Source organism: Dama dama, chromosome 1 (genome assembly GCF_033118175.1).
Source record: "Dama dama isolate Ldn47 chromosome 1, ASM3311817v1, whole genome shotgun sequence".
NCBI classification, from domain to species: domain Eukaryota; kingdom Metazoa; phylum Chordata; class Mammalia; order Artiodactyla; family Cervidae; genus Dama; species Dama dama.
Window position 1 is genome coordinate 57,985,943 of NC_083681.1, and position 27,307 is coordinate 58,013,249.

Consider the following 27,307-nt stretch of genomic DNA (forward strand, 5'->3'; position numbering starts at 1 on the left):
ACAGGGAAGCCTGACGTACTGCAGTCCATGGGGTTGCAGAGTCAGACACGACTGAGCAACCAAACAACAGGGCTCTAATGCCTAAGGAATTAAGACTTGGCTGTAGTGATTTGTTTGAGGCTTTTGCTGCAGTTTAAAGAAGATTCCTATAGTTCAGGATAATACCTCGATCCTAAAGGTTGTAGAAAACATGTAGGTTAGAAATTGTACTACATCTACAATAATTAACAAAACCACACAGTACAATATGGAGAAACAGACTTAGTAGTCACGTACAACAGTTTTAGATAGTATAAGTCAACAGTGTGAAACAAATTATAAAATCATTTTGATCTTGAGCTGTGTTAATATCATAACTAGAACAAAAGAGGCAAGAATTTATTTCATGCTGATCATTATGGAGTTCAGATTAAGGGACATGGTCAACTGGGACACATTTAGAAAAGAGTAGCTAGCATGGTAAAAGACTTTTTGTATGGAAAATAGCAGAAGACATGAGGTGTATGATGTAGAGAAATGAACACCTGAGGAGCATGATAGCCATGATGGTTATGATGTTTTCCATTGCAAGTAAAAGAAAAAGAAGTCAAACTGGTTTTAAATAACAAAAGTAATTTATGGGCTAACTCAAAAGTTCAGAGACAAGTTGGATTTTAGGTGAGGTCAGTCTAATGGCCTGTTTAATCTTTCTCTCTGCTTTGTAGAGCTTTGACCAAATTGGCTTCCACCCTCTCTATATCTTGAGTCAAGATATCTGCTGTCTCTGATCAGGGCTATGTGATTTTTCGTATCAAGTGAGAGTCTGAGAAAAACATTTTTCTTCCCATAGCTCATTGGAAGAAAAGAATTTTCTTTCCTCAAATCCCTGGGAAATATCTCTTGTACCTTACTGGCCAGAGTTATGACACATGCCAATCTTAGAACAAATTATAGGGGCCATAGGGTCATGTGTGCCAATTAGCTTATCAGGAGAAAGAAACCAGTTGGAGATACACACACACACACACACACACACACACACATACATATATGTCTCAAGGAATTGACTGACATTATGGGGAAATGGTAGGGTAGGCCAGCAGACTAGAAACTCTGATGGGAGATAATACTATAGTCTTGCAACTAAATTTCTTTTTCCTCTGGAAACCTCATTTTTTGCTCTCAAGGGTTTTTCCTCTGATTGGATGATGCATACCTACATTACAGAAAGTAGTATCCTTTATTCTGTCCATGGGATTTCCCAGGTAAGAATACTGGAGTGGATTGCCATGCCCTCCTCTATCTGGGGTATCTTTCAGACCCAGGGATTGAACCCACATCTGCTTCTGCATTGCAGACAGATTCTTTACCACTGAGCCACCGAGGAAGCCCATCCTTTACTTAGATAGTATTGATTTTAATGGTTCAGTTCAGTTCAATTCAGTCACTCAGTTGTGTCCAACTCTTTGTGACCCCATGAATTGCAGCACACCAGGCCTCCCTGTCCATCACCAACTCCTGGAGTTTACTCAAACTCATGTCCATCAAGTCGGTGATGCCATCCAACCATCTCATCCTCTGTCGTCCCCTTCTCCTCCCGCCCCCAATCCCTCCCAGCATCAGGGTCTTTTCCAGTGAGTCAACTGTTCGCATGGGGTGGCCAAAGTATTGGAGTTTCAGCTTCAGCATCAGTCCTTCCAGTGAACACGCAGGAATAATCTCCTTTAGGATGGACTGGTTAGATCTCCTTGCAGTTCAAGGGACTCTCAAGAGTCTTATGGTAGGCACATCTAAAAAAGCCTTCACAGTGATACCTCAATCAGTGTTTTATTAAATAATCAGGTACTTTTGCCAAGCCAAGTTGACATATAAACGAGCATCAATATGATCAGTCTCTCTCAAAATACACAGGACCTCAAAAAAAATTTTTGAGGTCCTGTTGGAACAGAGCGTCTTCCCTACTGGCTCAGATGGTAAAGCATCCCATCTGCCTGCAATGCAGGAGACCCAAGTTCGATCCCTGGGTTGGGAAGATTCCTTGAAGAAGAGAATGTCAAATCACTCCAGGATTCTTGCCTGGAGAATTCCATGGACAGAAGAGTCTTGAGGGCTACAATCCATGGGGTTGCAAAGAGTCAAACATGACTGAAAGACTCACACCGTCACTTTCTGTAACAGAGAGACTGGCAACTAAGAGGTAGCCAACAAATATCACTTACAATAGCTAGCAATAGATGTGTAAGAGGCTGCCATGGTTTTTAATTGTTTTCCATGGGCTGATACCTGGGACAAAAGTTACAGAAATAGTGAGGCAGCAGCCATCAACTTAACTGAAAATCAACTGACCAAAACAAAACAAAAAACAGTAGTGAGTTTTTATTACTGGGAATGTTCAAATACAGGCTAAGTGACCATGATGTAAGCCATAAAGTTTAAGCCAAGAATACACCCAGATGTATTCTTGACATCTGGGGCAAACTGGAAGAACTCTGAATAGCCTAACCGCAAGCTCTCTGCCCCACTGTGCTTCCACTGAGAAGGCTCCTAACCAAACAACACTTCTTATCACAGGGCTCACGCATAATACCTGCTTATCCCTGATTAGCAGGTATCGGTTCCCTTCCAGCCCATGGGATTATTCACACAAGCAAAGGCATTCATTTGTGGGCATGTGGCACTCTCTTGACACTATAAAATCTGCTTCCCAAAGCCTCTGTCAGTCCACTCTGTTCCAGAATACAGCACCTCTGTAGCCTTGCATGGCATTTGGTGTCCTCCTCCCCTGAGCTGTGAATGGATGTGATTAATAAACTGTCAATCTCATCTGTCCACTGTTGAGTGCCAAGTGTTCGCTTGACCATTTTCAGAATCTTAGAATGGAAATCCCTTCCTCACCAATGGGATGAATGAAAAATGATTAAAAGAGTCTCCTCCCTACTCTGCCCCCCAGCAGTGGTGGTGGAAAGGGAAAAGATTGAAACATCAGTTAAATAATTGGAATAAGTGATTTGTGAGTTGCCGGCCAATCCCAAGATTCTACTGTTTCTGTTTTCAATGCTAGTATTAGCATTAATTTTATACTTTCCAAATATAGACCTAGAAGTTTGTTTGTCTCTCTTCTCATAGCACCCATTGGGTTGTTTTGCAAATTATTTATACATCTCTTCTTGTCAACTCAAAGCTCAGAAAGCCATGGTTTATTAATCTTTGTATACCTCAGAATAGCATAATGCCTGACACATAGCAGATATTCAATGAATATTTGGTGAGTGAATCTAAAAATCATTTTCTCCATTGGAATTTGAGAAAAAAATTGCCAATGAGCTGTGAAATTCTCCTTAAACAACATCACATATAAGTAAATCTAATAAATATGAATTATCAACACTGTTGAAATTCACACTTACTCCACACACCTGTAGATGGAAGAATGAGGTCTTGGGAGTGTTGACCATTTTTTTCCCTTCTCTTTCCTCTTCCAAAATATGTGCCAGTTGCCCTTGGGCTTCTGAAGAACCCTGAAGGCAGCATCTCTCTTGGTGTAGAAAGGAGAATTAATATAGTAGTAAGGTGATCCCAGCTCCTTGCCTGTCTGTTCATTCTGAATGTTCCATTCACTTCAGAATCCCTGCTGGGAGCTAAAACATTATTTCTGCAAGAAGCATTTATTTCAGCCATAGTTTCATTCTCCAAGTGTGCAGCTGCATAGCTCCTCTATCCTGAATTATGTGAAGAATATGGAGAAAGTTAAAATGGTTGGCTTGAAGATGTTTGACCTGTCTTTTTTCTGTTTTATTATATACTATATTTAAAATTTTATTTTTTCCAGTTTTATTGAGATAGTAATTATACAGTGATACATAACACAGTAAATAGTGACATTTAACACTTTACAAGTTTAGAGTGTCCAGCACAATGATTTGACTTACATATATTATGAAATGATTTCCACATTGTTTAGTTAACACCCATCATCTCATACAAATACAAGAGAAAAAGAGATATTTTTTTTGCTTGTGATGAGAATTCTTAGGATTTATTCTAAGAATGATTTTTAGATTCTCTCACCAAATATTCATTCATTCATTCATTCTACTAACAGCTTTCATAAATACTACACATAAATACAACTTTCATAAATACTACACATAAATAGTATTTCATAAATACTACACATAAATATTAACTATCATCATAATGTTGTCCATTACATCCCTAGTACTTATTTATCCATAAGTTTGTACCTTTTAACAACCTTCATTCAGTTCCTGTTTCCTCACTCACCACCTGTGGAAACCACAAGTCTGCTCTCCTTGTTTTTTACGAGCATAGTTCCCCTTCATCCTCGCTCCCTCCCTCTCTCTCTCTCTCTCTCAAGATTTCACATATAAATGAGATCATACAGTGTTTGTCTTTCTCTGACTTTGCATAATGCTGTGAACCATCATGTCACAAATGGCAAGATTTTCTTCTTTTTTATGGCTGAATAACATTATATGTATACATATATATATGTAGATATATACATACATACATATGCATCTTAAGTTCTCTATCCATTCTCCCTTTGATGGACACGTAGGTTGTTTTAATGTCTTGACTATTGTAAATAATACTGTGATGAATATGAGGGTGCTGATATCAGTTCTGCATAGTGTTTTTATTTCTTTTGGATATATTCCCAGAAATGAAATTGCTAGATAATATGGTAGTTCTATTTTTAATCTTTCAAGGAACCTCTATACTGTTTTCTATAGTCCCTGTACCAGTTTCCACTCCCACAAACATTGCACAAGGGTTTATTCCTTTGATGGAATGGCATGTTTCCTAACCCATAGATTTAAGAACTTTTTTTTTTTTTTTTAGAAAAAAATAAAAGGACTGGTCTGACAAGGAAATTTTTCTAATTCATGAACTTATATACCGTCACACAGGTGTAAATAAATTGTGTTCATTAGCAGGAATAAAATTATGTTAACCCACCTCTGATGTTGAAACCAAAGATACAGTTTCCTTATCCAAATGTCTTTATATAGTGCAAAGTATGTGACTGGCAGTTAGTAAGTATATATTGGTTTAATAAGCTAATAGTAGAATGTGCACCCTTTCGTTGATCCTGGGCCTTCAGAAAGACTTTAATATAACAGAAGTGTTTTTTCCACCTCCTGGTCTTACTCCCAGTAAACAGATCCGAGCCATCCTAGGCCAGTTCAGCCAGGCAGAAGCCTTACTAATGGAAGCTGGAGTACAGCCAGGGACCTTGGATGGAGTTCTTTTGGATCTTGGGTGTTCCTCCATGCAACTTGATACCCCTGAAAGAGGTTTTTCCCTTCGGAAGGACGGCCCCTTGGACATGAGAATGGATGGTGACAGGTGAGTATTGATAAAGCATTTTTCTCCTCACAGCAAAAAAATCAATTTCTCAAAAAACATTGTGAATTTGATTTCCTTTTAAGACTGTAGAATTCCCATAACACGCCCACACCTAACACCATCCATACATAATAAATCAGTTTTGTTTGCTACTCATTATAGACTTTAGTCTTTCACTAGATTTGGGATTCTAAAAGAAAAATCATTGCTGTCTTTATACAAAATAGTGCAGAGGATAACTTTTGTATTGATTTTCCTTTTTACAGATACAATATGGTCTTTTAGGCTTCTAATATTGATAAATCTGATACAGAAACAATGGTTGCATTTTGGTGCAGACCCAACTATGCCTTTTGTGAAAAGTAAAAGGGACTATACTTAATCCATATTCTTTTGACTACTGCATAAAAGGCAAGATTCCAGAGGTCAGCGACTGTGTGTTCTGTGCTGTTTCTTGTATTGTCACAAAGATCCAACCTTCTCCAGAGAATCTAAAATTTATGGTACTGAATCAGACATAGTGCTATGTGTAAGACAGCTTTCCATTTCTTCTTCATTCCTCACCACCTTGGAATTACATTTGTCTTCCGTCATTTAAATAGGTAATATATACTAAATAACTAGGAGAGTATGGAATAACTTCTTTTAAATCTAAATAATTTTAAAAGCTTAGATTAGCACTTGTCTCTGTGCCCAACTCTGGCCCAGGAACTGAATAGCCTGTATCTACACAACAAGGCTTAAACATTTTTTTTTTCTCATTTTATGCAACCCCTCCACCAAATTATGTATCATGGTCCATATATTTGTGAAGCTTACTTTCTAAAAAGAACATTGGACTTTCTCATATCTAAATTTGTAAGCTATTCAGTTACTAATCTTCAGTCCTAGACCTGCACAAACATTTGTACTGAAACAAATAGATTTTTCAACATTTCTTCCAGTCTGTCAGAAGGACCTATATATGAGAAGTTTAATGTCCAATTTAAGTCAACAATGTAATATTGAGTTGACTTTGACTTTTCCCCCCACAGACTTCTTCATCTCCTGGAAATTATTCACACATAGACTACATAGACTGTTGCCCATGTTTTGCTATGACTTGCTAACTTAGAGTGTGACCTATACTTGTTGGAACCTTTTTGTTCTGCACCTTATACCTTCTTTTACACAAATTGGCATTCATGGAATGAAGAATGTGATCATAAAAGAAAATAATAAAAAATCCTTTAAAGACCAGTGACTAATAGTAAAGGTCAAATATCTTCTCATGTTTGGAGATTGAGGTTGTTGGGCAGAGGTAATAAAATGTCAAGCAAATTTCTGCTGTTCCTGTGTCTTGCTAAGAAAAATAAATAAATAAAATACAATGAACAAAGCTTTGAGTTAGTAGTAGTAAATCCCCATATTGTTAATGTAAAATCATCATCCAGCTGTAGTCTGTGAATTGAGAGCTTCTGAGGCTCTCCCCTAAGAACATGAAAATAAGCCCTTGAGAATTAAACTCTAAATCAGTATGTAATAGATGAGAATGCTAAGTCACTTCAGTCGTGTCCGACTCTGTGCGACCCCATAGGCGGCAGCCCAGCAGGCTACCCCATCCCTGGGATTCTCCAGGCAAGAACACTGGAGTGGGTTGCCATTTCCTTCTCCAATGCATGAAAGTGAAAAGTGAAAGTGAAGTCATTCAGTTGTGTCCAACTCTTAGTAACCCCATGAACTGCAGCCTACCAGGCTCCTCCGTCCATGGGATTTTCCAGGCAAGAGTACTGGAGTGGGGTGCCATTGCCTTCTCCAATAGATGAGAATAGTATTGAGCAAATATATCTTGAAAAGCAGGATGGCTTCCAGGTAGATAGCATAGGCTAATCAGATATGTTAACAGATCTGAAAGAATTACATGGCATTCAGAAAGGAGAAATTGGTTCACATGACTTGATAGAAAAAGGAAAGTTAGAGATGAAAATATGTTTAATGCTAATCTAAGTGGTATTATGGGAAGAGGGAGTCCAAGTCAATAAATCTGGCCAGTCAAATCCTGAAAGCGAAGCTGGTATTTCCCTGTGCTGAAGATGGATACAAGAGGCTTTCCTAACCTGTTGCTATTTAACAGTGGAATGTTATAGTATAGTTTATTCTGTACTATCCCAAGTTCAGCAATAGCTTTCAGATTATAATAAGTTCTTATGTAGAAGAAAGAAGTTCCCAGCCACAAGGACTTGTATCTAGGTCTAGCTCTGCTGTCAGTTGCATTCTTCACTAGAAGGTAATGAATAGATTGCTACTTACATTCTCCTAAGTGTAGTAATTTGTAAGCAGGTAATCTCTGGAGGAATGACAAGATCTCATAACTTTCAATTTGGAAGGAAAGATTTTGTATCTTAGCTTCTCTAACTATTTGAATGCCTATTCTCAGCAGTAGAGGATCCACCTGCAATGCAGAAGATGCAGGTTTTGAGAGGCTTACAGGCAGGATGGCTAGGGGTCCCCAAGTGGAGGAAATAGACTGCAAGTGTCATAGACTGCACGTTTTCTTTCTCACTCTCTTAAGCAGCAGGAGGAAACAAACTACAAGTGTCAGGCATTTTTCCCCTTTCTCTATACAAAATTAAAAGGTTTCTTTTAAAATTCTTGTTGCCACTACCTGCTTCCACCTGAACTTAACTTTTCTCAAACCTTGAGGTAACCAATGCATTTTTCTTATGGAAATATTTTTCTTAAGCTATGTTAACGAACTATGTATTTGCTTGGAAATCTGCCTTTCTTCAAGATTCATGTCAGTTGTTTCATGGCCCAGGATGACTCACCTGGTGCCAGGGCTATCTCAGAATGCATGTTGTGGGTGAGGGGTCTGGTGCCACTCTCACTTTTGAGGCATTTCCTTTCTCTAATTTGCAGCTTACTAATAGGTATATCACTTCTTGCTATAAACTAGGAAGGGGGCACTCTTTCTGCTCCCTTCTGATATGTATGTCAGAAGCTTTCTCTGTGTCTTTTATACTTAAGTAAAACTTTATTACACAAAAGCTCTGAGCGATCAAGCCTCTTCATTGGCCCCTGATCGAATTCTTCTCCTCCAGAGGCCAAGAATCCTGGCATCGCTCATGGCTCATAGCAACAATCTTTCAGTTTGATCCTTGAGTTGGCAAGATCCCCTGGGAGAAATGGCAACCCACTCCACTACTCTTGCTAGGAAATTACATGGACAGAGGAGCCTGGTGGGCTACAGTCCTTAGGGTTGCAAAAGAGTTGGACACAGAGACTACACAACACAACAACAACGTCTGAAACCTCCTAGCAGCCTGTCGGTTTTCCAGAATATTGTCCCTTTTGCCTCATTTGCCCTATGGAAACTTCTACACCACTATTCAGTGTTAACATGACAGTAAAATAAAATCATACCTATTATCCACTGAACTGTATTTGAGCAAAATGCTCTTTTAATTTTCTTACTCAACAGTAGAAGGTTAAAAAAAAAAAAAAACTTCTAGGTGCATCCATACTAATCATAGGATTCTCCTGGTAGAACTGGACATATATTCTATGGTAGAACTGGAAATACGCTATGAGTCTAAATTTATCATCACTAAGAAGGTTCATTCTGACGCTTGGTGGTTTGGGCAGTTGAATTAACAGCTAGGTAAAAATCTAACAGGAATTTTTTGGTTGGGCCAAGAATGACATTTGGAAAATCTAGGAATAGAAAATCTCTAAAGGACAGTGACATTCATTGAGTTTCTCTGTGCCAGGCACCATGCTGTCTATTTTGTAAGTGCATGAACCCTTAGTTCTCTCAACAATTTTGTGGGATAAGCATTGTTACTTTCATTTTACAGGTTGGAATTGAGGCTCCAGTAGGTTCAAATACACAATGTCAGTAGCACAGTTGTGATTATAATCAAGGTTGATCTGACTCTACAGACTAAATCTTTATCCTTAAAGCCATTATTGAAGGAGCAAAGCGTGTTGGATGGAAATAGGCCACGTTATAGGATGTTCATTGATCTGGGGGTACCATGGCAGTCAGAAAAAAAGAGTAATAGGATCTGGAAAATAAGGTTGCACACATGCATGCAGAGAGAAGGAGAGAAAGAGAGATATGGCGGTCATGGCAATATAGGGGAAAAGCCAAAGACAACAATAAAATGTTTTTCCTAGAGGCACTAGACGTGTTAGCAAGGCTCAGTGTTGTTTTGGTGTTTTTGTTTGTTTTTTGCAGTGTCATATTTATGGATTCAGATGTTTGTTGACAACCCCACTCCGATTGACAGTCAGGTCTTAAAGCTACCATATCTTCATTACTTAAAGTCATTACAGTGTGGTACCAACAATCAGTCCAACACAGTAACTACAGGAGCAAGAACTGTACTGTTAGCAAAGCTGTCTGTCTAATAATTAAGATCTCAGCTCACACTTACCATTCCTTGACCCACTTCCCTAAAGTAAAGTAAATTGGAATGACTTGACAAAGTGAATGTTTTTTCCTGTTACTATAATTTATTCTTATTTGACCAGAGGTCAAATTGTTTCATCTCCTCCACCTGAAATTACCATCTAGGCCTGTTCAGTGTTGTTTAACTATCAGGTTTACCCCGCGGTGACTTTTGTCATGAGTGTGTACGCCAGTATTGTTAACAGTTTGAAGTAATATATGTTATTACTGTTAAGGTTGTTCTAGTTTTTGTGAAGAAAACTGACCAGCAGCATCTTCTTATTTAGACTTTCTGAATTTAATTTGTACCCTCTTATAAGTAGTAGGTTACTTTACGTTCTTAGATTTAGTTACGTTCCTGAGATACAGACTCATTTAAATATCAGTCAGTAAGCCTTGTATCTTCTATACTTAAAAAAATAAATTCAAACAGTAATTTAAATTTGAACAAACTAAATCTGAAATATTTTCCATTATTTTAGATTAGGAGAAATCATCATAAGCAATAATTTCTTTCTGAACCAAAGGCTAATAAAGTGTTTTAACTTTCTGCTGCCCTGGACCTTATTGAATGTCACACACAGTCCGACTTCTATAATCATGGGTATTTGAAATGAAAAATCTGTTTCATTTGTGTAAGGTTTCAGTCTGTGACTTTAAACGCTTCAGAAGCCCTCTTAGACTATGTGTGTATGCCTGACTTGATCTCAGTTCTATGAAGTTTTACCTCTTATCAATGACAACTGACATCAGTGAACTAACTGACCCTTCTTGTGCGTAGGTACCCTGATATGCCCACCGCAGCTGATGTTGTGAATGCGTTAGATCAACAGGCACTTGCATCCATCCTGAGAACATACGGAGAGGAGAAGCATGCCAAGAAAATCGCTTCAGCAATTGTTCAGGCACGCAGCCTCTACCCCATCACCAGAACCCAGCAGCTTGCCAGCATTGTTGCAGGTACCCTCATTAATTCTAAACAGTGTCTGAGAGAAGAAAAAATATATATACATATGTGTGTGTGTGTGTGTGTGTGTGTGTGTATAAATCCCCTGAAGTCCCAGAGGGATTTATTTGTACTTGAAATCATGCAGGGTGGAATCTTGCCTATCTTCTCTTATGCCAGCTTTCTTTGGTTTTGCAAGCCTCCCCCCTCCAACACCTCTCTCCCACAAACAGTTTTTTAAAATATTCTGTAGTTTGCTGATTAGTTTAATAATAGAATTTTTTTGTCTTTTGCATGAGGTGGTTTATCATTTGTGCCTACCAAGGCGAAATGTGGAGTGACAGGAGCAGAAGAATTTCTCGATCCATCACAGTGGTTGATAAGCATCCTGTATAAGATCTGACATTACCTCTCTTAGTTTTATATTTCTGCATTTTAATATTTTGGGCAAAAGGAGAATTGCATTGCCCAACTGCTAAAATAAAATCCAGTGACTCATACATCTATTCTAAACAACCAGCTAACAAAGAGTATGTGATGTATAGGTTATTCCACTTTGTGAATGCTAACTAAATCAGCCTGAGGGGCTTATTGAAACATTTCATCTTTTCTGCTCTTTGCCACTATAAACCTCTTGAACTTAAGTCTAGCTAGGAGGCGCTTTATTACAGCCTTTCTGTTTGAAGCCAAAGTTGTTTCACAGCTGTGTTCCATGATGAAAGTTTTCCAAGGCAAAAATACAACTCCTGCAGTTATTTAACAGAATCCCAGTGGTAATTTCTTCATCTTGTTGGACCATCTGAAATCCTACATCATTTTTATTTACCAAAGGTAATAAGATTTTTTTCAAAAGTTCTGAGTAAGTTACTTTAAGTAGCTAAAGAAGGAGAAAAAAGGAATACTTGGGTAGCTTGTAAAAAGAACCTAGTTTTAGTTGCCTCTATCTTAACATTATCCATAGTTTAAGGAATAAAACCATATAAATTCACTAAGATCAAGGTTTAGAGATCCTATAACCATTGCTCTGTAACATTAGTTAATAAGACTATGTTCTACTTAGCTACTAATCATAAAATACAAAGAGTAGACCAATTTTTTGCTATATACCTCAAGGCTTAACCACTGAAATTCCTGCAGCAAGTAAGAGTAAAATCTTGTGGGTTATGTGGACATAAAATATTCCATGATTTTCTCCCCCAAAGCATTTTTGCCAGCAGATTGACATCACATTCACCCTATCTTCTGTCCCTTCCCTTTTTCCTACTCCATACGCACTAACACATCTATCTCCACCTTATCCTTTCTGTCATTAACTAGCTGTGTTCTCTGTCTTCCATTTTGGAAAGGAGAGCAGTGAGAAGTCACTTTATCTTTTATTAATAAGAAAATCCAGAACTATCGGTGCTGAAAAACGAGGACTCAGGGTTAGAGGGCATCCTAGAGACCATCCAGTCAAAGAACCTCATCTGATAATTGAAGAAACCAAGTCAAGGGATGGTGAGCAGTATCCTCAATGGTACAACTTAATCAGTGACAACATCAGATCTCGAATTTGAAAGGTCATGAATTTGAGGCATCATTGAGACTCTGCCTTTAAGAAATTAAGCTAGCCTTTCTGTCTCAGAACTCTGATCTATGAACTTGGGGAAATAACAGTATGGTATTCATTAGAAATTATATGAAGTTGTAGAATAGGAACAATTTAAGTATTTTCAGAAAAATCATGTTGTGAAAAGCATGTTTTGGCTATGACAAATGATATAAACATGAGAATTTTCATGTATGTGTAGGTAAATCCCCATTTTAGTAAATGCCATTGAAAACCTGAGTTCCTTATAATCCATTTTTATGGCTTATATCAGCCCGTATAATACAACTTTATTGATGATGATATAATTCTTTGGAGAAGGGAAAAACAGAAAAAAATGGTTTCCATTTTGTGCTTATTTATTCAAAAAATATTTTGGGAGAGGCTGCTATATTCCAGGCATTTTACTAAATACTAAAGGTAGAATGAGAAGCAAATCAGATAGCCTCTATGTTCATGAAACTTACAGCCTAATAAGTGATAGAATAAAAACATGGTATTAGAAACTTGTACTGATAGTTGTAACACTTTTATTTATTATAGTCTGAAGTTATGATTGTGTGGCTCATAGAAAAAGTTGATTCAAGTGGAGAATTATAGAATATATATATATATATATATATGTTACATAACCACACCTGTGCATATATTCTATATTCTTACATAAACCACACCTGTGGCATATATTCTATAAGCTCTAATTTTGCTTTTACTAAAATGAAATAAGAATTTAAAGATACTGCCAAGCAATCTGAATGAGCATATTTTCTTGATTTTCATTATTTTTGTCTTAATAATTACCTCACCACATCTAATTTGATTGCATTTGTATGTGACTTACCTTTATAAGAGAAAAGTTTTCCAAAGTCTCTAACTTAGTATTCATGGAAACAGCAGCTGTGTTGCCTTTTGCATTCATATTTCACCCATTCATGTGATGTTTCATTAAATTATGTATTGACAATAGTAAGTGCCCTGGGCTGTAAGCAAACAGTTCTGTGGTTCCTTTGGTGGGAGCAGGACTGTATGGAACACTGGAGAGTAGAATGCAATTTGTTTAGTAGAGAAAGGGATTAATCTGTCAAGTCCTTTAAACAGAAGTCTCTTAAGAGAGCTGCTTCCTACAGGAGATAGAGGAAGCAATGGAAAGCCCAGGAAGTTCCCTGTATCAGTTTCGTAGTGCTGCTGTAACAAAGCACCACACACTGCATGGCCTAAAACTACAGAAAGTTATGCTTTTACAGTCCTGGAAGGCAGAAGTCCAGAACCAAAGTAGCAGCAGGGCTCTGGGGAAGAATGTTTCCTTGACTATTCCTAGTTTCTGGAAGTTGCCAACAGTCCTTGGTGATCCCTGGCTTGTAGATCCATCACTAAGTCTACAGGCCACACCATCATCACATGGTGTTCTTGCGCATCTGTCTTTGTGTCCAGATTTCCTTTATTATAAGGATATGAGTCATGTTTGATACAGGGCCTACCCTAACCCAGTACACACTCATCTTAACTTGATTGTCTCTGCAAAGTTCTTATTTCCAAATAAAGTCACATTCACAAGGTTCTGGTGGACATGAACTCTGGGGGACACTGTTCAACCTGGTACAATTCCTAAGCAATATCTTTATTTAACAAGCCTGTATTTTATCAGGCTGTAATATGCAGGATTATATTTGAATGTCTTTTCTGGTTCTTCATAAATTCATGCTGAATATGTTCAATATTATCAAGCACTTTGGGAAATATGCCAGTGTTCCTGACACATAGTAAAACCCATATATAGATGAAAATTTAAATTGCTTCCTTTGCTTTCAATAAACTAATAATCTATCACAACAAGAAAGACCACCACTCTTCTAGTCACAATATACTTAGCGGAATTATACAATAATTCAAGTGATTAAGCTGTATTTATAAAACCTTAAGCCTAGTGCCATTGGTAGTACAAATAACTACAGTTCAAGTATTTTCCCAATCATGGGCATTCCAGAAGACAGATTTGGGGCTTTCAGTTGGAACAGAACACTTACAACTACCATGAATTACTTTGTAAATTACCAAGTCAGTAATTTGTAAGATAATTCCAAAAACAACCTGGAAGACTTCACTGATTATACACACTATTTAAAACTCATAGCCAGGAATTTTCATATAAATAACACATATACAGTTGTTCCCTCCACTAAAGTTCCCTACACCTACCCTTTCCTGTGGCTAATGTCAGCTCTTTCTTTTGAGCTTAGTTGAAATGTCACTTCCTTTAGGAATTTTTTCCCAGTCCTACACAAATTAGTTGAGATTCTCTCCTTTTTGCTCCCATAGCAATGCTAGATTGTCATAGCATTTGTGCTGTTCTTGTCTCTTGCTTACTATTTGTCTTTTCCCCTAGACTTATACTGTCTAATATAGTTGCCACTAGCCACATATGCCTGTTGAGCTCTTGAAATGTAGTTGCTCTAATTTGAGAAGTGTCATATATGCAAAATACACACAGATTTTTGGGGTTAGTTTGAATGTAGAATTCAACATATCTTAAAAAATTTTATGTGCATTATATGTTGAAATGGAAACAATGAATCTCCCATACCAAAATGGTCTAACATTAATACTAAAGTACTCAGGTAAATTAGAAAATACACATCACCCTCCCTTATAATTTTGGGATACTCAGAGAAAAAAAAATACTCGTGCAATATTTTTACTAATTAAGAATCTTAAAGATGAGAAATGGTACATATAAAATTACTCAAGCTCTTCAGGAAAAAGATTTATGCATTTAATTTTGACAAAATGGCCATGGCCTAGATTTTGCAGAATTAATGTATATTCGATTTGTGTAGGCTTTAAAATGGTTTTGGCTCTGGATATCTCTGAATAAAAAAAAAGTCTGATAATTTTCCTCAGTAAACTGCTCATATTTCATACAGAGCTATTCTTTATTGCATTTCTCTTTCAATTCTCTGGACACATCAAAGGGGGAAAAAATGACCATTTAATCTTAACTATTAAATTTAGCTTAATGTAAAGATCTTAGTTCAAGTCCTGTTTCTACAACTTGCTTTCTGTGTAAACTTGAACAGTTCTAGGCTGCATCTTTCTCATCTTGAAATGGAAGTGAATAATATTTATGGTGACAGTGAATAATATTTATGATGATCATTATCTTTATTTTTGTTTAGCAAATGTTAATCCTATTAATCATATTTTACTTAAATGAATATTGAAGTTCACTTGGAGTTTCCAAGCTCATGCAAAAATCAGAGAAATATGCTGATCACTTTTCAGGTCTTTGGGATTTGAATTCAAATTCACAAAATATATAATTAATCATTGATTATCAAACATTGACAGAAGGCTTATACTATCAATTTTTCAGTGGGAAAAGGCGGGTGGGAAGAAGCTTCTTAGATATGTCTAATCCTTGTTGATTAAACGTATAGACATTATTCCCTGGTTAACATTTTGATGTAACCTTTATTCTGACTCATGTACTGGGTACATGGCCAGAGCTTAATGATTGCTTGTTGAACCAATAAGTCAATAAAAAGATGTGTACATTCTCAGCCAAAGTAAAATAAAAATTCAGGAAAAACAATTATAAATTGTTAGCTATTACTGAGAATCAGTTGTACTCTGCCCTTCATGTTGAAGAGCAGTGAACCTAAGCATCAAAGTCCTCAATATCAGTTAAAGCATCATTAGGGATAGGTGAGACTCCCTAGGACATGGCATCAAAATTCCTCAAATTCTATTTCTGCTTCTGCAGTTTATTAGATTTGTGAACTTAAATAAGTCACTTATCTTGTCTGAAACTTATTTTCTTGTCTGGAAGAGAGGGATAGCTAATTCCTAATATGACCAATAAAGGAGATCATATTTGGAAAGTTCTCTGTGAAAGTTCTCTGTGAAAGTTCTCTGTGGCTCAGATGGTAAAGTGTCCTTCTGCAATGTGGGAGACCCGGGTTTGATCCCTGGGTTGGGAAGACCCCTGGAGAAGGAAATGGCAACCCACTCCAGTACTCTTGCCTGGATAATTCCATGAACAGAGGAGCTTTGTAGGCTACAGTCCACGGGGTCACAAAGAGTCGGACGTGACTGAGCAACTTCACTTCACTGTGAATTTTGAATTGTAAATACACTTTACGCAATTTATTCTCTTTGTCCAGTACTTGGATGATCCAGAGAGCAAGTGCACTAGTTAGATCCCTGAGTGTGGTCTTTTACCCCGGAATTCCTGTCCATGAGCAAATAGTGTGATTCAAAGCTGTTTTTTCTTTAGAGGTTACATGAGAGGGTACATGAGTTTTATAAAAAATAGTCCTTCTTTTCTCCATTGGTACATGTAAGGTGTATCTTTCCACAGTAACATTGGTGGCTTAGGCCTCAACTTGCCTTTGAAATCATTACATTTTTCCAGCAAATTTTTGTTAATTCAGAGAGAAATTTTAAAAGTAAAACATAAATAAAGCATTCATTAAGAAAGTCATTGCCATCAAATTTTAGTGGAACATAAACTGTTTCCTGATGAAACTGATCAGACTGGTTTGCCATTCCTTTGTTGTTTTAATAGCCTACGTGTTGCTTCCTCCTTCTTTCCCAAAAAGCACTCCTTTTTAGTAATGTTGCCATAATAAGAAATAAACGAAAATGTCCAAGAGTTCAATTATGATGCTAGTTAAAAATGGTATGGTCAAATCTATAGTCGAATTTGGATGGTTTGCCAGTGAGTCATAGCTGTCTTTGCTACTGCCTATGTTAATGCACTTATTCTTCTGTCATTTTAAATTTCTGGAGTTCAATCTGTTATACACTGTGTGTATTGGTATGGTAACTTCATGCCAACTAAATTATCAAATGACATTTCATAAGTAAACTTATTTCTTATTTTAATAAGTAATCTTTCCCAGAGACATTCTGTACGAGAAGTTCAACTCAGAAGAGAATGAAATGAAATGTGGGGAAAAAAGAGGAAAGGAAAACCTGAAAATCTTCCTTCTGAAAAATCTGGTTATGCTCAGTTTGAAGTACCAAATAGGACGTAGGAAATGCTATTCCCAAGTGACTGTGGCCTAATCCTAATTTAATAATAATAATAATGCTAGCTAACACTTTTTAAACTAATACTAGACACTGTCCTAAATTATTTTCAGTTATTAACTCAGTCCTCATGACTACCCATAAGGCAAGTAATATTTTTATCCCCATTTTATAGATGAAGAACTAAAGCACAAAGAGACTAGATAACTTGTTTCTTGTCAAGTGGAGCTGGAATTGAAAGCTAATAATCTCTCTCTGGGGGCTTCCCAGCTGGCTCTAGCAGTAAAGAACCCATCTGCCAATGCAGGAGATGTAAGGAGACGTGGGTTCGATCCCTGGGTTGGGAAGATCCTCTGGAGGAAGAAATGGCAAACCACTCCAGTATTCTTGCCTAAAACATCCCATGGAGAGAGGAGCCTGGTGGGCAGTCTATGGGGTCACTAAGAGTCAGACGTGGCCGAGCACAGGCACACCGACAATCTCACTCTAGACCCTGTGCTCCTATATATGACACTACTCTAAATTCCTTTCTTATGATAGGGCACAGCGTGAATTTTCAGTGAACACTGATAGCTCAGTCTTCCAGGATCTCATATACTCATATAGGAAATAGTCATATAAGCAACTTACTCTGTCACCCTATAATAAATGATATGGATAACAGAATCAAAAACAAAAAGGTATGGAAATACAGAGAAGGGAGCAAGTGATTTTAATGTGCTGAGAAGGTCTAAGTTATTGAGGAGAGGGTTTGGGTAGAAGTTATAGACAAAGAGAACTTTGAATTGAACCTTTTAGAGGGAGAATGATGGCTATTTATAGAAAAGACCCTGTCACACAGTAGAAACTTATTAATTGCAGAAATGAAAAAAAATTAATGAACAAATAAAATGAAGCAGGTAAGATTTCAGGGGGCTGTGAAGAGTAGAAAACAGCAACTCATGGTCCTGTGCCAGGACCCAGCACACTTACAATCCCTGGACTTCTTCATTATCTTGTGATCTTCTATCCTAAATGTAACCTTGAATTAAGTCAGATTCTTAATTTAGAATAACCAAGTCCTCATGGTTTTCCTGATTATGGCAGAATTTCAGACTGCTTCTATGGAATAAGAGAAGGGAAATGCGTCCTTGTACATCATTATTCCATTTCTTACTGTTTTATACTCTGTATACTTTTGCAAGTGAAAATTAAGTCATGTCTAAGTCATGTCCAACTCTTGTGATCCATTGACTATAGCCGGCCAGGCAGGCTGTATATAGGCAGGCTAAATCCCATCTGTCTATGGGATTTCCTAGGCAAGAATACTGGAGTGGGTTGCCATTTTCTTCTCCATGGGATCTTCCCAGTCCATTGCAGGCAGTCTCCTGCATTGCAGGTGGATTCTTTACCTACTGAGCCAGACTGTTCTTGGTTCCTGGCTAATTTGATTTCTTTCAAGTTCTGTACCTAGCTAACTGTGGCTAGCCTTCCCTAGTCCTGACCAGCTTCTACTTCATCTTTTATCATTCTGGATCCAATTTTCTTACTCTTTCATCATTCCTTCACTAACACAGGTATCTTTCATTTGCATCTTTAACTCTTCACATGGAATATTGTTCTTATCCATTTCCTTGGGAATCTTGGAATACCACCCCACCCCACCAAGGTCCAATTTTTATTACTACCTACTGCCCAAGTCTCATTTTCCTGATTCTTAATTCCTTACTCTGTCACTAATTGACAGCTATTCAAGACAAGTCATTTTTCACTCTGGTCTCAGTTTTATTTTCTTACAAAAGGTGGGTGTATTAGATCTCCCCCATAATCCCTAATGTTTTATGAAACTATAACAGGCATTTTCCTAGCCCATAGTGTGGAAACTTCAGAAATACCTTTGAATTATTTCTAAATGACCCACCCCCCCCCCAATTTGATCAGTTTTTAAGTGCTGTCCTGATTCTCACTGATGATTGACTCCTCTCCTTTTCCATACCTATCAGGACCACTGTTTATCCCTTATTTAGATTATTACAATAACCTCCTTAAAGATCTACCAGCATTCATTTTCGTCACTCAAATCCATCTTACACATATTTTGGAGTGTCCATCCAGCCTACATCCTCTTTCCTTGCAATTGCATAGGTCCCTACCAACTCCCAATACCTGGCAACGAAAGGGTAAAACCTATGTAGCCATGTTCATTATATCAGGTTACCCTTGAAGCAACTGATTATAAAGAGTCGTGTAAGTTAGATACGTCTCCAAATTTTGAACCATGAAGACCAGAATCTATAATTATATGGTATTGGGAATAAAGAATTAGGGCCAGATTTGCCTCTCTTTCAATCAGGAACAAGGTGAAAGCCGTCATTAGGAGAATTGGGAATCAAGAACACAGTGAAGGAAATTAGTTTACAGAAATAATAGACACCCAGAAAATGGAGATGTTCAGAGATAGACACACACAAATGCACATGCGAACATGTGGAAAGAGTGCTTTTCTGTTAGCTTTTCAGTTTCTTAAGGTCTACTGCTATTCCCTACAATTGACTTCCTATGATTCATGAGTGTGAGTGAGTGAGTGTGAAGTCACTCAATCGTGTCCGACTCTTTGCGACCCCATAGACTGTAGCTTACCAGGCTCCTCAGTCCATGGAATTGTCTAGGCAAAAGTACTGGAATGGGTTGCCATTTCCTTCCCCAAGGGATCTTCCCAACCCAGGGATTGAACCCCGGTCTCCCGCATTGCAGGCAGGGAAGCCCCCTGTGATTCATACATTTCCTTTTAATAATTGTTTTTTTTTATCTTAAGTTCATTTGAGTGGACTTTGTACCATTCTTTAACATCCAGTCAACCCCCTTAGACATCACGGCTTTACTAATCATGTCATTTACTTGTTCAAAAGCTTTCAGTGGCTGTCCTTTGCTTACATGTTTAATCTCAGACTACCAAACTTGATATATTTGGGTCCATTCTGTGGTCCAGAACATTGTTTTTACACACCTCTCATCATCCTCCGTATTCCTGCCTAAATGTTCTGTCCTTTTTCCTCCAAACATGGTTTCTTTCTCCAAAAAATAAAAAGTTCTCCTTCCATATCCACTGGTTGAAAACCTGTCCACCATTAAAGCCCAACTTAAATGATACTTTATATTTTTCATGATTCCATCCTTGATCTCCCAACTTGGTCTTTGATTTAAACTACTATAGCAGCTTGTTCATCTTTTAACTTCCTCATAACAATATGGCGTGACTGGAGAATATAGGCTTTCGAATCAGACAGAACTACATTCAAGCCTGGGTTTTGCGATTTAACAGTTGTGTAACTTTGCCAAGTTGTTTAATCTTTCTAGGCCTCAGAGACAGAAACAGGTATTAAGCAAATAATCATTCAAATAGATAGATGATTATAAATTGTATAAGTGTTATAAAGAAAGCACATAGGGCTTAGTATTAACCTACATGGTTTAGTATAATTGTACAAAGTTTGCAGTTGGTGCTAGTGGTAAAGAACCTGTCTGCCAATGCAGGAGACTTAAGAGTCGCAGGCTCAATCCCTGAGTCGGGAAGATCCCCTGGAGGATGGCATGGCAACCCACTCCAGGATTCTTGCCTGGAGAATTCCATGGCAGAGGAGCCAAGAAGACTCAAGTCCATAGGGTCGCGAAGAGTCAGACATGACTGAAGCAGCTTAGCACACACAAGGCTTACAGAGAGTATAGTAGGGGGCCCTAGCTTGGTTAGGGGTTTTAGGAAGGCTTCCCTGAAGATGTAGCCTTTACACAAATCTAAAAGAATAAGCAGCCAAGTGACAATTCTAGGAGAAGCATTCTCAAGACAAAGAAACTAAGCAATAACAAAAGCATTGAGGCCCTGCTGTATCCTACTCTATCACTGATATTTTCTCTTCTCCTCTCTGGGGTGTTGCTTCACTCAGTCCCAGTTTTTTTGTTTGTTTGTTTGTTTGTTTTTAGTCTCATGTTTCATATCACAATTTGTGTTCTATTAGTAAGTTTAATTCTCGTTGCCCTATTTCTTTGTGACATTTTATAGCATAATCTCGATAATTGCAAGCATCAGTTTAGTGTATCTGTTAGCTATACCACTCTATTGGTTGACTAACCTTTGCTGCTTAAACTTTACAATGTGAGTAGACCAGGATAAGCACTGCTTTTTTAATTCTAGTATTTTTTTATTCTTTCCTTTCAATGATTTCCCTTTTCTTTTGGTAATTTTTTAAAAGATATGAACTGAAGGGAAAGTCTCTCAGTTGTGTCCAACTCTTTGCGATCCCACGGACTGCAGCCTGCCAGGCTCCTCTGTCCATGGAATTCTCCAGGCAAGAATACTGGAGTGGGTAACCATTCCTTTCTCCGGGGATCTTCCCAACCCAGGGATCGAACCCAGGTCTTCCTCATTGCAGCCAGATTCTTTACCATCTGAGCCATCAGGGAAGCCCTGTGGGATATTAACATCTGAGCAAATAATTCTAAATGAGTCTTTCAGTACTAATTTTTCTTCCTTTCCTTGTGCCTTAAATGCTGTTGTTTGCTGGGAGTTCAATCCTTGATTCTTTCCTCACTGTACGTGTAATGCTGGACATTTCTATCCAGTTCTACAGATCTGACATCATCCATATGCCCATGTGCAGTTTAAATCTCTTTTGAACTCTAGACCTGTATTTGTCACTACTTTCTGAACATATCAACTATTTACTCCACAAGCATATATAAAGTTCAGCATTCCCAATCTCATCTTGCTTAGTACCACTGACCATGCCTCTGTTTCTGTTTCTAATCCACCTAATCACATTTACTCAAAAGCCCAAATCAGAACCTTCAAATCAACCTTAATTTGAAGAGAAATGCTATATCACTAAAACTTTTAAATTCTGCCTCCTTAAATCCTTATGTTCCTTTCCACCCCAATTTCCACTGTTGCTGCTTTATTATACACCTTTATTATCTTTGCCGGAATATTCACCCTAGTCTTTTAACTTGAATCTATACCTTCTGTGTCTCCAGTCCCTACCATCCCAACCTCTACCAGAATTATATTTATAAAATACAAATCTCCTACTATCACACCTCTCCTTAAAATCCTTAGCAGGTTCCCTATTATCTGTAGGACAGAACCTAAACTCCTTAACATGAAAAACAAGTCTCTTCATGATCTGACTTCTGCCTATCTTTTTAAAGTAATTTCTTCACCACCTTCTCCACTCCCCACCCGCCCCCTGACCCCAGTGCACTCCATGTCTACACCAAATTGCTTATCATTCATGGTCCTAAACTCACTTTATGCTTTCTCACTTTCATCCTTTTGTATGTGATCTTTCTCTGCAAGATATGTTGTTCCTCATTTTTCCTTCCCCTCAAAAAAAGAAAAAAAAATTGTCTACTTCTTTCAAGACTAGACATTATTCTGGATCCTTTCTGAACTTTTCCTTTTACTATCCTCCTGAAGTTGCTTACTTCCCATATACTGTTCATTTGTCTAATGAGCATTTACTTCATTACACTCTGTCTTCCTCACAACCTGCATGAGCTCTTTGAATGTAGAGTAACCGTATCTAACTTTCCAGAGCAGCCTCAGCATCCATCTTCTGGGAACTGGGTTAAAGGATAAAAGAGTGGGTTAGAGGAAGCAGGAACTATTCAATCAGGTAGATTTGAAGTGACTCTGTCATCTAAATTTGGGCATGTATTACCTTCTCGGAATTGATGTTTCTTCATCTGAAAATATAAATGATAGCAACTACCTCACAGAATTCTTAGATAACTGAAGCAGACAATGTATTTTAAATACCCAGTGAAGACTGACCTCTAGTAGACTTTTTTTTTTTACTTTTGTTGAATGAACACATAAAAATGAGTGAGTGAGCAGGTTATTGAGTGATGAAATGCATTTGAGTGAATAGAACAAATGCTGTAAAAAAGTTTATAATGGATTCACCAGTAGAGATTTCCTACACATGCAGCAGCTGTCTCACATTTTGAAGGGATGGTTAAGATGTCAGCAGTCGGAGATGTAACAGTCAACAAGCTAGGAACCTGAAGCTTGAGAACCAGTGTTAGAAAAGACCAAGAGTGGAGGCAGCATCCCTTTTTATTGAAAACATTATTTCGTGCTGTTACTTTACCTCCCCCCACCGCCCCCCTTTTCTTCATCACATTAAAGAACTCTAAAGGTGGGCTGACTGCCAGTTCATTCAAGGTGCATCAGAATCTCATTAACCAGGTGACCTGCTAGCCCTGACATAATTAGCTCTAGGCTTGGATTTTAAAGAGTGTTGTTGTTGTTATTGTTGTTGTTGTTGTTCAGTCACTAAGTCATGTCCAGTTCTTTGCCACCCCATGGGCTGCAGCACATCAGGCTTCCTTGTCCTTCACTGTCTCCCAGAGTTTGCTCAAACTAATGTCCATTGAGTTGGTGATGGCGTCCAACCGTCTCATCATCTATTGTCCTCTTCTCCTGCCCTCAATCTTTCCCAGCATCAAGGTCTTTTCCAGTAATGCATCTCTTCACATCAAAGTGTTGGAGCTTTAGCGTCAGCATCAGTCCTTCCAATTAGAGAATGTGGTTATTATTAAAAATAATATAAATTATTATTGTTGAGTAAAGATCTCTGATGCCTAATTATTATTATTCAGTGAACTGTTTTAGAGACAGCATCATGGTAATGATTTGAAGGTACTACATTTTCTTATTTAAAAAAAAAAAAAAGAATGTTAACATTTATGTAAAGTCCACTAGAAAGCATTAATCTCAAGGCCTATGTGCTTCAGGTACCTATCTCAGAAGTTGAAACTGAGAATGATAATCTAGCAGGTAGGATATTTACATTGTTGACTTCATCCCTGTGCTCTTTAGATGAACATGGACTTTTATGATGAATTTAAATTAACAAGCCAGGTTGCTTGTCTTGCTATACTGCTTGCATATTTGCGTTATTAGTCAGGGTTCACAACTCTTCATTCTGTTGTATCACTGAGTAATGGAAAAAGAAATTCATTTTGGAATTACACAAAAACTCGGATTCAAATTTTAGCCCTGCTGTTTACTAGATGTGTGAAATTGCATGTTACATAATCATTCTAATCCTCTCTAAGATAAAGATAATACTTCCTAACTTATAAGATTACTGTGATGATTAGAAATTATATTTTAAAACTACCTAGCCACGTGCTAGGTATATGATAGAATTTGACAAAATCTAATCAATATGAGGAGTTTACTTTTCTCTAGTTGTTGATAGAATCTTCTTCACAAATACATGTAAAAATAATTAAAATTCATGATCACAGAGATAATGTAAAATTTTCTCTATTATATGGACTTCCTTGGCTGTCCTGTGTTTAAAACTCTGTGCCTCCATTGCAGGGGGCACAGGTTTGATACCTGGTCAAGGAACTAAGATCCCACATGGCCAAAAAAAAAAAAAAAAATTTTCTCTATTATAAAAGAATCCTCATTTATGTCATACAATATTAAGAAATTCAAGTGAAAAGTTTAAAACCTTTAATACTACTCTACCACCACAACATATATATAATTTGGCATATTATCTCTTTGTTTTTATTTATTCTCACATTTTTTGAGTTGAAATGATTGAAAGTATATAATTTTGGAGTTTATTCATTTAATGTTTTATTATGTTACTTATTTTTATGCTAATATACTAATCAATAAGAAATACCATAGTTTATTTAATCCTATATTCATTATTAGATATTCGACTTGCCTCCTAGTGGAGGCTATTATTGGAAGCTGTATAGTAAATATTTTTATGCACATTTAAGGGATTTGGGATCAGCAAGGAATGTTTCCTTTCTAGGCTAAATCCCCTAAGTGAGATTAATGGCATACACACACAGACACACACACACGCACACACACACACCTTGAGTCCTTGAAGTATTGTTTTTCAAAATGAACATACATCCTTCTAAAAATCAGTAGCCTTCACTGGACATTATCCAAAGCACTGCTCCTGGAACAATTTGGTAGGATAAAGCAGGCAGAAAATAAATGATTGGGTCGGGGGCTAAGTTCAGTATTAAATTTGCATATGGTAGGGGGAAAAAAGCAGATACTTATAATCTATGTTTTAACTAAAATCTATGTGGTATAGGCCTTTGGAGAAATTGGTCATCTATTCTTTAATTCAGTAAGATAGTCTATTAGTCTTTCAATAAGCCTGTTATGAGAAAAAGGAAGAAAACACAGAATCCCTGCCTTCTGGAAATAACACACAATCCTGACATACTTTGGAAGCTTATATTTCAGTGGGAGCGATAAATTTTTTTTTAACCATTACAATACAGTTGAGAAGTGTTCCATTGCAGGTTGAGTATTCTACAGGAGGGCAAGCAACTTTACCTTGGAGCATGAGGTTTAATTATGCGTGTATACTGACCTTGCAAGAAAAAGAGGGCATTGTCAAATATCTTTTCCTGCCACCATCTCCCAAGTCTGGGAAATGTGTCCAGCCCAACTCAGAGTAGTACTGCATGCCCTATAGACTAATCCTTAAGGTTCAAGTGAAGAATCTTATTATGGGTCTTCAGTATGCTAGCAGCTCCTGTGTAGACTTCTGTTTTGTGTTCACAGGATCTGGCAAATAGTCCTCAACCCTGGCTTGAAGATACAATAAGTAAATTTAATGTTGACTATCTAAGTAAATTATAGGAATCATGATTCAGTTTAAGTTATCCCATCTGTGCTAAGCATCTTAAGACATAGGTAGTATAGAATTAGTTTTATTGAAAAATAATGTGTGAAAATATCCATCCTTTAATTCGATATTCTTTTTTAAAATTTTTTTTATTGGAAGCTAATTGCCTTACAATATTGTGCTGGTTTCTGTCATACATCAACATGAACCAGCCACAGGTATACATATGTTTCTTCCTTCTTGAACCTCCCTCCCATCTTGTACCCCATCCTGTCCCTCGAGGTTGTCACAGAGCACTGGGTTGAGCTCCCTGTCACACGGCAAATTCCCACTGGCTATCTGTTTTACGTATGGTAATGTATATGTTTCCATGCTACTCTCTCAATTCATCCCACTCTCTCCTTCCCCTCCTGTGTCTGCGTCTAAAGCAATTGATATTCTTTTAAACTAATTCTGAGCCATCTCTTTTATTTCATCTTTTTGTTCAAGCCTATAACTGTTTTTCCCAGTTGTATGAGGATTTGCAAGACTCCACCACCCATAGTCAGATCATGTTGTCATCAGACTTAACCTAGTAGGAGGTGGGGATTAGATGAGCCTCTGAGAAGTTCCAAGAGAACCTCACTGGGTAAAGCCAGTTTTATCCAGAACCACTGAGGTTCACAGATTTTAATTAACAATTTCAAATTTGTAATATTACTTAAATTTCAGATGAGTGAGAATTTAACACTATATTAAAGGAGCCCAGGCAAAAGGACACGAGTTGCGTCACAGAGACTTATTAAATGTGATGGAAATTCAACAGACGAATGCTGGCAAACAGGTGCAAGAGCTGAATTAATTTCTAAACCCTACCACTCAGGGGGAATTGCAATGCATCACATTGACAACCACAGCACATTGTTAATTTCATTCACAAGCTTAAAAATCTCAATACATTTGAGCATGTGAATGTATCAAATTTTAAAAAGTGTAAGTAGCATAAGGGTATCCCAGAACTAAAAATGACAGTTTTTCTCTAGGACCTCAAATCATTTATCTAGCCAGAAGCATGGTGTTTTTTATGAATGAAATCTATCTTACCGCTTCCACATACAAATTGTGTTCTATTATTATACATCGTGCAGCCTGTTACTAAGCAAGGTTTTCTCTTACTTTTAATATGAAATTCCTTGTGAGTCAGAGGAAGACTGAATATTCACTGCTATAGTTTCCAATGTCTGCTGTCATGCGTAAAGGGGATTTTTAACAACGCTTCTGGTGGTGCTAAGTGGTGATATTCCTGGAGTTAAAGAAAA

At 37.4% G+C, this 27,307-nt stretch overlaps 1 protein-coding gene across 7 annotated transcripts in view; it reads left to right on the forward strand.

Annotated features, from left to right (window-relative positions):
• METTL15 (methyltransferase 15, mitochondrial 12S rRNA N4-cytidine) overlaps positions 1–27,307 on the forward strand; it is a 366,840-nt gene that overhangs the window by 158,157 nt on the left and 181,376 nt on the right. For 6 of the 7 annotated variants that reach the window (XM_061151088.1, XM_061151106.1, XM_061151078.1 and 3 more), the window contains 2 exons: positions 5,161–5,352; positions 10,566–10,744. In XM_061151088.1, coding sequence (XP_061007071.1) covers positions 5,161–5,352; positions 10,566–10,744 — 371 coding nt within the window. Of the gene's footprint in view, positions 1–5,160; positions 5,353–10,565; positions 10,745–11,029; positions 11,843–27,307 lie in introns of those variants that run through there. The other variant, XM_061151116.1, reaches the window with a different exon arrangement.